Source organism: Stegodyphus dumicola, chromosome X1 (assembly GCF_044657685.1).
Source record: "Stegodyphus dumicola isolate Sdum_Otavi_A_Nest chromosome X1, ASM4465768v1".
In the NCBI taxonomy this organism is placed as follows: Eukaryota; Metazoa; Arthropoda; class Arachnida; order Araneae; family Eresidae; genus Stegodyphus; species Stegodyphus dumicola.
In genome coordinates, this window is record NC_140780.1 from 116,410,357 (window position 1) to 116,425,453 (window position 15,097).

A 15,097-nucleotide genomic window follows, 5' to 3' on the forward strand; every position below is an offset into this window, starting at 1 on the left:
ATTCATAACTTACAGGGTGATCAGCGAATAAGCCCTGATTTTAAAATTAAATATCTCTACAACAAAGATCGATAGAATTATGCGGTAAACTATACGTTCATCAGCAAAATTGTAAAAAATGGTATAGAAAAGTTTAGAAAATTTAGTTACGAAAATCATTAACAGATAGCGCTCTGCGCTAAAAATTCTTTCTCTGAAAGGAGTAAAGAAAAACAATAAAGTGAAGCAGCCTTTGCAATCAAAATACAATTTTTTCAAAATGTTCACCGTTCGAAACAAAGAGGTGGCGTAAACGAACAATGAAATTTGACATCACGTCTTGCAATGCCTCAACGGAAATGGAATCACATGCAACACCAATCAACGATTCAAGCTCATCTAGAGTAGCAGAATTTTTTCGATAGACAGTGTCTATCAATGCGCCCCACAGAAAGAAGTCACAAGGACTCAGATCAGGAGAATATGGAGGCCAAGCTATTCCTGTGTCAGTAAATTACGGATAATCCAACGCAATTACTCTATTTCCAAAGTATTAATGAAGAAAGTGAAAGCTTTATCTGTTCGATTAAATCAAGCCCCAACTTGCATGAACCAGTCGATACCTGGTCGATCCTCCAACGCTAGTTGAGTGCTGATAAATTGTTCCAAAATTGTAAAGTAACGTTCAGTAGTTATCGTTTCTCGTACAAAAAATGGTCCGATAATGCCTCTGGCGCATATCGCAGCCCGTACAGTAACTTCAGGCGAATGCAGTGCTTTCTCTTCACACAAATGAGGATTTTTGGTACTCCAGATCTCCAGTTTTGTTTATTAACGATTCTATTCAAATGAAAATGTGCCTCATCTGTGAACCAAATGCAGCTCACATCAAATCTATCCTTGTCGACCATTGTTAGAATCTGATTCGCAAAGTCAACCCTTTGTTGCACAGCTTCATGGGTATGGCCTGATGACTTTGGATTTTTTTATGGAAACAGCCGAAGGCTATTTTTTAATATTTTTTGCATGCTCGTGTACTTCAAACCTGTCTCTGATGCCATACGTCGGATGCTTTTCCTAGGATTTTGCTGAACAATTCCAGAAACGTTGGCTGCATTTTCAGGAGTGACTACAGTTTGCTAGGATTAACACTTCCCTTTCGATCATCAGCCACGCTGCCAGTCCGTTCAAATTTCACGAAGAGCATGCGAATGGTTTTTGCATCAGGTCCAACTGGAACATTGAAACGGTTTTGAAAACCGCGACGTGTTGCCGTAGGACTGTGTTCTAATCGGTAAAATTCCAGAACCAAAAACACGTTCAATGGAATACATTATTTCACTTTCTACGCTAGCCTTTTTTCACTAGCCAACAGTCGTACTGATAACTTTCGAATTCAAAGCACAATTTTAAAGGCTATTGATAGGTCATTGCGATTACAACGCCATCTGTTAACGATTTTTGTAACTAAATTTTTTAAACTTTTTTACATCATTTTTACAGTTTTGCTAATAAACGTACAGTTTACCGCATAATTCTATCGATCTTTGTTGTAGAGATATTTGATTTTGAAATCAGGGCTTATTCGCTGATCACCCTGTATTTTACATTAGTATATCTGAAATGTGAATCTTTAAATGTTTTACCCAAGATAAAAATGCAGAAACAACCAAATTGTACTTTACTAAAATACTAAACATTTCTCTTAATTATACATACTTTTAGATACAATGGTTCAAATTTCTTTTCATATTTTATTTTAAGCTCAAAAACTTCTTTAAAAAATTCTACTTCCATATTCATATGAGCTAGTTGAAGTTTCTTCAGAGCTTTTACATTCCTTTTAACTGACTTTGGCTGATTCAGTGTCTTTTTATAGAGAAAGGAACAAATGATATGGGTTAAATCATTTAGATCTTCCGTTTCTGCAAAGAAATTTCAAGCAAGATTTTATTACTTTAGAAATACTTAATGGAGATACAATTCTTAAATTTTACTTAAAGCAGTAACTATTTTGTGCTCCTCAACGCTATAAAATGTTTGATCACTATTTACACTACCTCCATGCAACATACTTGCTACAAAATAATGAATTTCAGTGAACCCTTTTATGATAACTACTGCCACCCAACCGGTATAGTGGTTAGCTTCGCTGACTGCCAGGCAGAAGGGTTCAGGTTCGAATCCCGGAGAAGGCATGGATGCATGGTGCGGAATGACGGCAATCTAAATATGCGGCAGGCCAAAAGACCTTGTGTGGTTTGGTGGTAGGGAAGAGGGGTGAGAGACCCTCAGACCCATTCCCCCCAGGGTGCTCTCCTTCAAAATTGGGGGCAGAACTGAGCTAAATCGCATTGTTACCTGAATGGTGCTCAAGGCTGTTGCCAATGACATGCTTAATTTAGCACTCCTTGCCATGAAGAATCAGAAGTGAAAGATTGCAAAAATTGTGAAGTCATACACATTCCTCCTGCAATGTTATGTCAGGGTTGCCACACAAACAGGAGAATGAAATTCCCAGACTTTTCCAGGTTTTCCAGGTGTGTTTCAAGAAAATTCCAGTCTATCCGTGTAATGTACATTGGCTGTGCTAAGAGGTAAATTAATTATGGTATTACTTGTATTGTGTAGCAAATTCACTTAATTATTCAATAAATCCCAGAGGACATTTATTCTTAATTATTTTTGGTATACTTTGATAATTTTGTTTACTTTTCCACTTAAGAAACTTAATAAAATTTAAGATATATACATTGGATAACAAATGTATGTTTTATTTAATTATTACTCATGATCATCACCAGTTCAACACAAGGCTAATCCGGTCTTTATAAATCACAACGCAATGCTAAATAGTTAGGTTAGATTTTAGGTAAATTTAATTTGTGTGAGGTATGTTCTTAAAAGGCACCTTAACACTTGAAAACACAAATATAATTATAATAGTTGTTGTTTTCTCCACTGAAGATTGAGATTAGAATCTTCCCAATCTGGATTAAAATAAGGCTTATCTATTTTAATAAACTGAGGTATTTTATATTTATTTTGCAGCATACATAAGGAAAAAATATGTGCATTAAATTTCATGATGGTATGTCATCATACTGCTAGAATTAATTTCAGGATTATGCCAGAGAAAATTTCCTGAAATTTGGAAATATTATTTACTAATAATAAATAAATTTAGAGGGAAGAAGCAACATTAAATTATATGAATGACATAAAAATAAAGATAATTACTTAAAAAATGAATTAGAATAATCAATGATATTTTAGCGAATGTAGTTATATTACATGGTTAGCCTAGATGACATTACTATTTTTTTATTTTACTGCAAAATGGCAAGGTATTTATTAAAAAAGGGGGGGGAAGGTTTAAAAAGATTTTGCGGTAAAATTCTAGTATACGGTAAGGCCTTGGCACGATTTTGAAAATTGCCGGCAAGACCAAAATGACGCGTTTACTGCGCATCATCATGTCGCCAAATCCCATTGTACCATACATGGAGATTATTCTAACCAAAGAACGTCTATGTAAAGAAGAAAAGGTTCCATACAAGTAAAATGCTATTACGGCGCTAAAATGCGGAGAGAAAATTTGCCAAGGGATTTGGCGACGGAACCTGGCGACCAGAATTTTCCTCTCCGCGATGTGTACAGGAAATTGAGAAACACGTGTTAAGAAGAAGCGTTCTTTGACAAAAAAAGAAAACTACGGAAATCCGCTTTTAAATTATTGCGAAAAAATCCGAGAAGAAACGCAATAATTTTAAAAACGGATTTTCGTAGGTTTTTTTCCCCCCTGAAAAGAACTAATCCACGAATTAATTTACTTGCGCCAAAAAATATTTTCTTTTTCTTTAGAGTTTAACCACTTGCGCTAAGACTAAACTTCAAGGTTGCGGTGCCGTGCGCTATAATATAACAAGAGGTAAAGTGTCTCATTTAAGCCGTTCAGCATCTGCGAGTGCAATCCAGAGATGTAACTCGAGAAATAAACAATCTCGTTGTTAGGCGACGTGTGCAGCACGTTATTTTCATTTTTGCGATAAATGCTTATCGACGTGGTGTTCACGTCGCTCGTGGTTTGAGACAAAAGCATCTCGACGTGCGTGGATTCATTTTATGAACTCTTGATAACGTGGCCTTCGAACTTCGACACTGGTTTCGAGCTTTGGCGACAGATATATCACGCATGCACAGCTGTTTTCCTCTATGATGGAACGGAGCCACGTCTGTTGCAGAGAGGTTTTCCTTCTTTACAATACATATTCTTTGATTTTAACCTCCATTGTACCGTATACTAGGAATAAACCCATTTTGTGTTATACGAGAACAGGTACTTTCTTTAGTTCATGCACTGCACATGCGATTCTCGAGAATACTGGAAAGCAAAAGTTGCAGGAAACTTGCTTTGCCTTTCTAAAAGACAATCAAATTGGAGCTGCGAAAATTGGCTTTATGCCAGCTGCCCGAATGACATGTGTCATACGTGATACACAGTTCGCCAAAAAAGTTATCTCTTCCGACGTCGGCGCAAAAATCGCTTTTTTTGGCGGAATCGTTGTATGAAATTCCCCGACTTTTCCAGATTTCGACAAAAATAGTTAAATTCCCAGACTTTTCCCTGAATTTTTTGGTCAATTTTCGAATTTCCTGACCTTTTCCGGTTCTCCCGGTTTTCCAGGTAGCGTGGCAACCCTGTTATGCTCATCATTGTTGTCAACAATCTCCCACATGCAATGGATTTTCATCTGCAGAGGGGAGCACGTTAAAAGCTTGCAATTCCAGTACAAGATTTTGTCCACCCTCTTCTCTCTTGGGCTGTCAGTGGTCCTTCACAATGCTCTTCTTTGCAAATGTTTTATATCACCATACATGTATCCTTCCAACCCCCATGAGGGTCGACATAGAAAACTCTGCAAAGCTACTGGCTAGGATCTGTACGTAGGCAGTCTCGGCCACAGGGTATAAAATTTATGAGCCTAGTGGTTCTGGATGCCCCAGAGAGGTCACTCATTGGTCGGCCCGGTGGCCTGGCGAGTCCTAGAGCGGTGTGACTCTAGTAGCACGGGAGGTAGCGCCCTTGGGTTTGCTGGGTAGTGTCCCACTGCGATGGGCAGCCTGAACAACTGGCATATAGCAAACTGACGACCAGTGTCGCTTTGTGCGATGCATCCTTCTCTCCAATGTGCGAGGGCGGAGATTGAACCTCTGTGCCTGGTTCCAAGAGGCAAAATTTGCACAGGAAAAAAAGAGGGTATTGCCTTTCAAATTTTTTTCTCTGTAATTATAAGAGCTCCATTGTTTTAACCCCCTGAGCGTTATGACCGGCTTTATCTGGTTATCAGAAGTTTTACTACTTTGCATATATTAACTTATAAGTTAAGATATTTTGCTTTCTTACATCCTTTAATAATGTAAATGCCATCTTAAGGAATGTAAATTTATGAAAATACAACCTCAAATAAGTAATTATACAAACAATTAATAAATGCTGCTTAAATACCAATCTTCATGATGGATCTAAAATCCTGTGCTGCTCAGAGGGTTAAATCAATCTGAAATTTCATTTACATTGGTCGAGTATAAGCCACTTGGGGTTCATGTATTAAGGAAATTTTTTATGACCAACCTGTACACAACTCATTCTTAAATAAGCTTATATCCATCATCCATAGGAGCAGCAAGTCATCCATAGAGAGTTAATCTAAGCTACATAAGAAAATCTTAAATAGCTGTGCCTATATCATGATTCAATAATGCTCTGATAAAATTACATTAAGTAATTTTAACTCAATTACATAAGCAATGACTATTACTATACATTAAAATCTATAATGCATCAAAATCTTCCATGAGGATACTATTTTTAAAACTGCCTAAATTTAAGACCATTTTTCTTTGATGTTGAAAAAAAGAGACTCAGCACCTCAAATATTTAATGAATAAAATAACAAATTTAAAACTTACGTCCAGGATTCTGTTCAAATTCAATGTCAACAGCTTCATCACCAGCATTAATTTTTACTTCTGGTCCCTCACCAGCCCATCCGACACTAAATAAGACATTGCATTTAAAATTATGTATGATTAAAAAGAAGTACATTAAAAACTTCCAACAAGGTCAGAAAAATAACTTATTTAGAGCATTTTTAAAATCTTGCTCTAGAACATGAACTCTGCATTTTTGAAGGCTCTCTTTCACCCAGTCAAATCGTTTGTTACATTCTAAATCTGGTCACTAATACGAAATAAATAAATCATAGTAAAAATTTAAATATGTAACTTTTGATTCGTAAAAAGCTTTACTTTTCTAATTACATATACATTGCGTTTCGTAAGACTATTCATTAATAAGCCGTTTCGAAACAACTCCAACTTTATGTGCAGGTTTGTTTTGTTTCCGAGTCGCTTTAATTCATTTTGTGATATTTTTACAGGTTACTTTTGAAATTTGTGTGTTCAGCTTCTTACACCACTAACAAGAAAACCAGCGAAAAAATATAGTTCATATTAGACCAGGTCCAGTTGCTGAGGCTCGATTTGCTAAGGAACCAATTGATTGTCTTAATTTGTTTATTTTCAATACTTACTCACAAAGAAATACTTACTCACATAAACGCAGAGATAAACAGAAAGAAGATAGATTATGCAAATGTTACGGATGGTCCCCTAAATAATTTTAAGATTCGATGAACTGAATGCCTTGTTTGGAATATTAATACTTTCCGCAGCTTTAAAAGATAACCATTTGTCAACAAAAGTTCTGTTTGATGTAACTTTTTCTGGTGGAAGGTATAGAGCAACATTTTCTGAGAGACGCTTTTCATTTCTTTTGGATTGCTTAAGATTTGATAAAAATGACACAAGGGCTGATAAATTAGCTGCTATTCGCCAAATATGGGAAATTCTTATTGAAAATTGTAAAAAATATTACAAACCCAGTTCATACACGACTATAGACGAGCAGTTGATTGGATTTCGGGGAAGGTGTCCTTTTTGAAGTGAACCCAACAAGTACGGGATAAAAGTGATAATGATATGCGACAACAGCACTAAATACATGACGAATGGGATCCCATATTTAGGAAGTGGAAGTGTACCTAGAGGAATGGTTGCAGCACACTATTTTGTAAACAAACTGACCGAAACTATCAAGAACAGTAATAGAAACGTAACAATGGACAATTGGTTCTCGAATGTTTTTCTTGCTGAAAAGATGCTAAAAAGAAGACAAGATAGCAATGGTTGGCACGATAAAGAAAAATAAAAGCGAGTTTCCTCTGGAATTTACTGATGTAAAGTATCAAGAGCAAAAGAATGGTTTTAGTTCGTTTTTATTTCATGATGAAGTCACTGCAGTATCTTACAAAGCAAAGAAAAAACTTGTGACTTTAATATCAACGATGCATTCTAACTCAGAAGTTAACCAGTCAGCCAGAAATAATTATGACATACAATTCTACAAAAGGTGAGGTTGACCGTTTCGATCAATTGTATAATCACATAAACATAGGGGAAAAAAAAGATAGCCAATGGCTTTTTTCTATAATATTATAAATATAGCAAGAATAAATGCATACATAATTTATTTGCATAATTTTTACAGAGATCGAACTTGAAATGGAATGGCATTATCAAGATTGAACTTCATGTTGAAACTTCATTAACAATTATGTGAAAAATGGCAACTTCACCATCTAAATGTTCCAAATCTGTCAAGAGAATTGAAAGATATAATCACAAAAGCGTTAGGACAGGAACCACAGATTTTAGAACTTCCCCAAACTCAGCAAGGTCGTCGAACCTATTGCAGCTTTTGTGACTATAAAAAAAAAAAGATAATGACAACCACCTACTGCAAATGTTGAAAAGCTATATATGGAGAGCACCAGAAGAAGTCGTGCCCTTCTTGTGTATAGATATAATTGGATTGGTAACTAATTATTATGTAAATTTATTTTTCAATTGTGTCGATTATATTAAATTTAAAAGGCAAACAACTTTTATTATTGTTTTATTTGTTTTTGTGGTTTTTAAGTCTATTATTAACTGATATTTTAATATGTGTTATTAAAAAAAAATGTGCTAAACTATATTTTATTTATATTTTTAGCTATTAGTAAACATTTTTATAGTTTTCAATTATATTTTTAAATACAATTAATTATCAAGTTAATGAAAATCTAGTAATATTGGGTAAAACAGCAAATAAAAACATATTTAGAAACATCATTAATGTAATATAAGTAAATAAAATGAATTTTAAACGAGCACGTAAATTTTACGTATCGCTAGTGATAACAGCATATAAAACATGCTAGTGTTCTAGGATTAAAGAAAAATAAATACATTCAAACTCTTCCTATTAATAACGATCAATTTTTCCCAGACTCATTTTTCAGTAAATTAAATTAATATGGCGTCATGTTCTATAGTTTTATTATATAATATTTTTCAAAAAATTTTCATTATGACAAATACAAATAACATTGCTTTGTTAAGTTCCCCACCTTAAAAGTGACCTGTCATATGCATCGACAAAGTACAATTCATCTTTCTGTTATATATTCAGGCTGACTCAGAAATCTATGTATAAGCTTTAAGAAACGTCAAGAAATAAATCATATTTATAAAGAGCAACAATTGAAAACAGATAAATCTGCATTTTGTGCCAGCGCTCCTGGTAGGCACCGGGAGAGCTTTCTCATTAAAACTGCAAAATATGTAGCGATTTACAAACTCTTGACAAAGAATCTCTAAGGACTATAGATTTTTTGTCAAGAGCTCTTGAGTTGCCAGAAATTGACTTCATGTAATGAATGATGGTAAAGAATGAGCCACCGTAAGAATATATGGGAAAAGATGCCCAACCATATGTGTATCATATTAATGTTTGTGCATTTACATAAGAACCTGCATGAATGAACATGAACCTTCAGGCTAAGAATGTAGAATGCCAAATGGTAAAGATTAACCTTAACACTTGGCATGTAGGAGGATGGGCCAAACATTATGGAAGCTGTATATATGCTTATGTCAAGATTAAAATGGAGTTGTGGTCTAACAGGAGTATATAGAATCAGTCTATATTATGCAGCTCGCCTTTTCTTAATTTATCTGCAATGTGTGCAGTTATTCTGATGATAATCTGTGACGTATGGTATTTTTTGCAGTGGGTCTTATGAGCACCTTCATAATGGTACCCAGATATAAAGGTAAATACACCTTTATAAACATCAATCGATGTTCAAAAAAATAAAATTCTTTAAAAGGGTGCCTTGGAAAAAGGTGCGAGTTCCTCCATAATCCAACCTTCATAAGGATACGGACACTTTAACACATCCAATCCGCTCCACACGGCCCTACATTGAAACAACCAGAACTGCCCGAGATTGTAATCTTGTTTTCTTCCCTCCCCCTACGGTATGCAGTAGCAGGTGCAGTTTCCCCAAATGCATTGTATCAGTTTACTGTAGACAGCTTGTCCTAAGAGTTTCTTGTCTTCTGGTTGATCGTGACATTTCATTGTTGATTCTTTTGTGGCACAGTGTGCTTTTAAGCTTTAAACAGCAATAAAAGAGCAGTTTAAAAATTTAAGGATTATATTTAATTTTAAACAATTTATTTCTTCCTATACAAATAACGGAAATAAACAAAATCTCACTTGTGATCATAACAAAGCCAGAAAGGCTTGTTGGTCTGACCTTCAGAATAGTTTTATAAAGAATGGGGTCAAAGGCTAATGTAATCTTTATTAGAAATTACAAAGGATGTCATTGGAAATCTTCACACCTATTTTTTTCGTTAATGGACGGGGAGGGGAGGAAATTGCTGTGAAACTGGAAAACTATTTCGGGCGTTCTGGTATTTTGAGGATATAGGTTAGTGAAAGGTCTGGATTTCCATTTGCATTATAGATTGACGACGCAGGGAATGAAATTAATTTTCGACACCTTTATGAAAAAATGAGATCTTTGTACAAAAGCGTCCATCACGCATTTCTGCAAAGGGTACATTTATACAAATCCAGTGAAGTGAATTTGCATAACGATATCAGAGATTTATTTCATCCCTTGCTTAATTAATGAATCAGTAATGAAAACAAAAATTGAACTTTCATACGGATGCACTTTTATGAAGGATGCTTTTCTGAAATTAAAAAGTGATACTCATCAGGGCAATCGTCTTCAGGCAGGGGCATTCCTAACAAGGCCTTTTCAAACAGCCGCCAATCTGCACATGGGTGCAAGTACCTATATGATGGACTAGTTATCAAACTGTCTGGATTCATTTTACAGAACACTTGAAGATGTATTTATGGTGTCCTTTTCTTGTAAAGAGGTCTTTGCAATCCCAGCGCAGACTATGGGTCCATAAGAACGCACTGCTGAAAACAAATTATTTTAGGGGTTAGAAACCTCATGGTTCTGCGTGCTTACAGCTGTTAATAATTAAGAACACAACGTGAACAGCCGTGTTACAAATCAGCATTCACCCTCCCGCTATATTTTCTTCCCTTGATCCCGGACTGACGAGCCGAGAACCGGCATCTATCGACGGAAACTTCTTTAATTATACGAAAATATTTGTCTATTCGTTGTTAAAAAATTCAGAAAAAATAATGTGGAAAATCGGAAAAAATAATAATAAATAAGAGAAGAATAATATAAATCTCCAAATGCGAACAACGCCAGTGATAATTAAACAAAATGAACGCAAGAATGGTTGCAACCTTCGAACAAGCGAATAGGATGAATCCAATGGGTTACCAGGTTTGAACTATTATCGCCAAAGTTGGCGATGTTTACATTTACCGGGTTCTCTAAGGAAGTGCTTCCAAAGTAATTTCTAAAGCTAAACCAGTTTTTGATCCAGATGGTAAAACGTTTAATGACTATTTGGATGAGTGCTATAGATTAGATGAAGAAGTGGTCGAGCTATAAAAGTGCCTTCTAAATTCAAGGACTTCAAAATGAAATTTTAGGTTATATTTTAGATTAACTAAATATTTGTTTTGATAAAAATCATATTATCAAAAGGTGGGAGTATGTAAAGTATAGCATTGTTCATTTACATTCAACCAGTAGAATATTAATTTCCTTTTTAGTTTTGCTTGAGTGGCAACAGCTGTAAAACATTATTATTTTGGTAGAATAAACTTGTTTGGTTGTGTTTAAATTTTTAGAAATACTATTTAGGTAGAAATAAATTGATGAATGGACAAAATGGTGTACATTTACAGTCGTATCTAACACCATTATTACGGATAACTGTTCAAATTAATAGTGAGAATTAAAAAATAGAAGTATAAAAGTTAATAATGCTTGAGTTATTTATATCATAATATTGGTAAAAGTATAGCTTAGGGTATCCCTTGGCAAAACTCGACGATTTTGGCGGTACATAGTTACCGATTTGTGCAATTCTTTGACTCGTTATTTTGGCTTGCGAAGCGGTAATTTTTCCGCCAAAAATCACCGATACACAAAGCCAAAATAACAAGACAAACAACTGCACAAACTCGGTATCCATGTACACATCGACTTATTTTCACTTAAAAAAAATTCCCCGAATTGCACAAAAATGGCATTGCGCACTCCTTTGATTTTATCCATGTACACGTCGACCTATTTTCACTTAAAAAAAATCCCCGAATTGCATTGCGCACTCTTTTAACTTTATTCATGTACACGTCAACCTACTTTCACTTAAAAAAAATCCCAGAATAGCGCAAACTTGCATTGCGCACTTCCTCTGCTTTGTCCACGTACACATCGATATATTTTCACTTCAAAGTCAAAGGAGCACCAAATTCTACAATATAGGCAAACAAAAAAATACATAATCTCAATAAAATACATTTTAAACCAAACAATAAAATAACATAAAAAAAAAAATAAAACATGTTATACATTTAAGCACTACCAAAAGCAAATATTTACTTACCATGATTTTCGAGTTTGCTTCGTAAACCCAGAGCCACGTAGAAATCAAAATATCAATCATACTCTAATGACTTTTTTTAAACCAGGTACTCTTTCTGATCGAACGCTTCACATAATGACCATCTGAATCTTTCTTCCTACAAATCCATCTAAACGGTTTTTTACCTTCGACTAGACGCATATCCTTCCTACATACAGAACACTTATAATGGCTACTAAGTAAACCTTCATTTACACACCAGTCAATTAAAGCTCTTTTCCCCTTTCACTTTAAATCGTACAGAAACTTCAAATTAATCTTACTACATTGTAAGAATAAAACCCACACCACAAAAACGCTTACAAAACATCCCATGATTCAAAATTTCCTAGAATCATGCACCCGATTACGTCACAGTAGGGTTTCCATAACATTCAACTACTCAGGCTACCACAACAACTTGGCGATAATACAAAGGGTACCTTAAAGTCTACTCGGAACAGCTTTAGTATTGGTCCTTTTGGCGATTTTTTGATTTGGCGACAAACTTCGGTCGCCAAGGTAGATCCGGCTTTGAAAATCGGAAAAAAATGGCGGATTGTCAACAAAACCCAATCTAGACTAAACAGTCTTTCTCTAATTTTCAACATTTCTAGTACTGCTATGATAAATTCTTGAAACACTACCGTAAATGTATTTATGGCAGTGATTATGTTATGAGTAATGAAATTTACAAAAGATTAATATTTTAAATTACAAAATATAATGTATTAAATATTAATTTTTAAGTAATTAGTTAATATTTATATTATATTATATTAGTATTTAGCTAATATTTTTAATGTACAAAAGGTTAATTTTTATGTTATGAATAATGAAATTTACAAAAAGGTTAATAAATGCATTTCAAACTAGTATATGTTACTTTAGTTTCTTAGATTCTGTTATTAAAGGAAAATAAAAAAATATTTCAAAGTCAAATTAAATTATAACGAGTAAATTTTGCCCCAGTGTTAGATATACTTTAAGATTAAATTTTGTAAATGGTAAAAATATTAAGAAGTGTGTATTTTCTAATCACTCAATTTATTACAAGTAATTTATGATTATAATTTAAATGCTAAAATTAAATTATCATAACGAGTACATTTTGTACCAATGCTAATCATACACAACAACAATCATCATAACTGATGATTTCTGTGAAAGATTGGAACAGTCATTGGAATCCACTAGAGCTGGAGTGATAAGCCACTGAACAGTGGTAGTTCAGGCTAGCTATATGGGAATTTTTGTGGTTTTCCTTACATGCAATGTGAATCTGAGCCAGTTTCTCTTAAAATGTCCTTTATGAAGGCACCTTTCTGCTAGCCAGTATATATATTTATTTTTTATTCATAAATACCATTCTCTCTTCTTATTTCTTAATTCTAACTTCTGAAGTGTTGCATCTATAGGTCGAAAAATATGGTCAATATGTTTGCGAAATCCTGTTCAGTTTTGGACAGCATTTAAATAAAATAAATAATTTAATGCAAATAAAAATGCATTATACTATTTCATGTAGTGAATAATTAATCAGGGAACAAAGTATAATGTAACGTTCTTTTATTTTGTAACCAGTTCTTTTATATTTGGGATCTTTACGGTCAATTTCTCCATCCGTTTTCCCACCAAAATCCAAATGAAGTTTTTAGTTTGTAAAACAAACCGTGTTTTGCCTTTAGAGGCCATGTTACTAGGTTGCTAGATAAGATAAGATTTGTAGTCTTCAGTCCTGCTTTATAATTGCTGATAGTTGAATTCCATGCCGGTTACGTTTTGAACCAACTTTGCATTAAATTGATTTGTGTATCCTTTGGCTACAAATTTATTTGAATTTAAATTTTACGTTTGAACTTAATTGTTATCATAAGTTATCTTGCCACAAGTGGTTGACTGAGTCGTAAGCACAAAGTGTGCCTTCTGTTCAGTACATTTAAATTTTTTAATAGAATAAGAGCATATCTTAACTTAATAAAAATAAAAACGTATCTAAACTTTATAATAATTACATTTAAAGACATTGAAATCAGTATCTAAGTGCTTGCCATGTAGTCAAACTTTTATATGTAAATTGTACTCTTACTTTTATTATAGAATTTTTATTACAAAAAATTCATATTTCTGTTAGATTAAATGTTTAAGTAATGTAGAAAATTTGCATAAAATTTAAAATAAAAATTCAAATGTTATGTCAACATACTATTAATAAAAGTAATAATACTCAGTGAAGGTTATTCATATATAGCTATTAGACTGAGATTTATAAAATTTCAGAACTGCAAATTATAAGCAATATATTCCATAATCTAAGCAACATTATATTTTTTATAGTCAGACAAATTATAAAAATGTTATAAAAGCAATAATGAAACCTGGTCTATGAATTCATGCAATTACACATCCCTATAGTTCTAATTTAAGAAATGAGGCAAAAAAGTATTTTTAGACTATGGCAATTTTGATCATTGTCCATTTTAAGAAACATCTAAAAAGTCTAAATTTGCATGCGGTTCCTTAGCAAAGGAAACATCAAGAATTTACCTCATGTTACTAAAAATGTTTTTTTTTTTTCCTTTGTGGGGGGTGGAATTTATAATATGCAGAGTTGACATATGAAAAATTGTCAAGACTCATGTGATGTAATATTAAAATTGATGCTTGTAATATTCACATTCAGTTTTAACTATCAAATTTTGGCTCTTTTAAAAATATTTTAAATGTTGTGCTTTACTGACATGAAAGTAACTAAGAAAAACATGCAATTTATCGATCCTGCCATCAAAGCTCTGACCAAATTCGTTAACGTTACGTGGACAGAAATGGCAGCATGTTTTTCAGCTCAGTATTTAGGGTTACCACAATCTTTCCTTTATCGCGCCAAAAAGGACTAATACTAAAGCTGTGCCGTCTACTCTACCCCATAATATTAAATACTAAGATGAAAAAAAAAAGTGGTTGATCTTTGGATTATGGTAACTTGGCGATCAACTCTGCTACAGCAACCCCCTATTTTTTTTTTTCCCGCCGCCATTTTGTTTTCACGAAGTAAAGACATGTTTCTTTTCTTTTTATTCACTCAACACTTTTTCCAACAATCTACTAGCCGAATTACACTTATGCTAGAAATTTTATGTAACAAAAC

General features: G+C 33.7%; 1 protein-coding gene across 1 annotated transcript in view; it reads right to left on the bottom strand.

The window, feature by feature from the left end:
• Window positions 1–12,240, bottom strand: part of LOC118197809 (nucleosome assembly protein 1-like 4) — a 55,226-nt gene extending 42,986 nt beyond the window's left edge. Inside the window, exons 1-3 of the mRNA XM_035369347.2 lie at window positions 11,932–12,240; window positions 5,953–6,038; window positions 1,699–1,904 (exon numbers count right to left, since the gene is read on the bottom strand). Coding sequence (XP_035225238.1) covers window positions 1,699–1,782 — 84 coding nt within the window. The 5' untranslated portion in view covers window positions 1,783–1,904; window positions 5,953–6,038; window positions 11,932–12,240. The remainder of the gene's footprint in view (window positions 1–1,698; window positions 1,905–5,952; window positions 6,039–11,931) is intronic.
• Window positions 12,241–15,097: the final 2,857 nt, after the last annotated feature.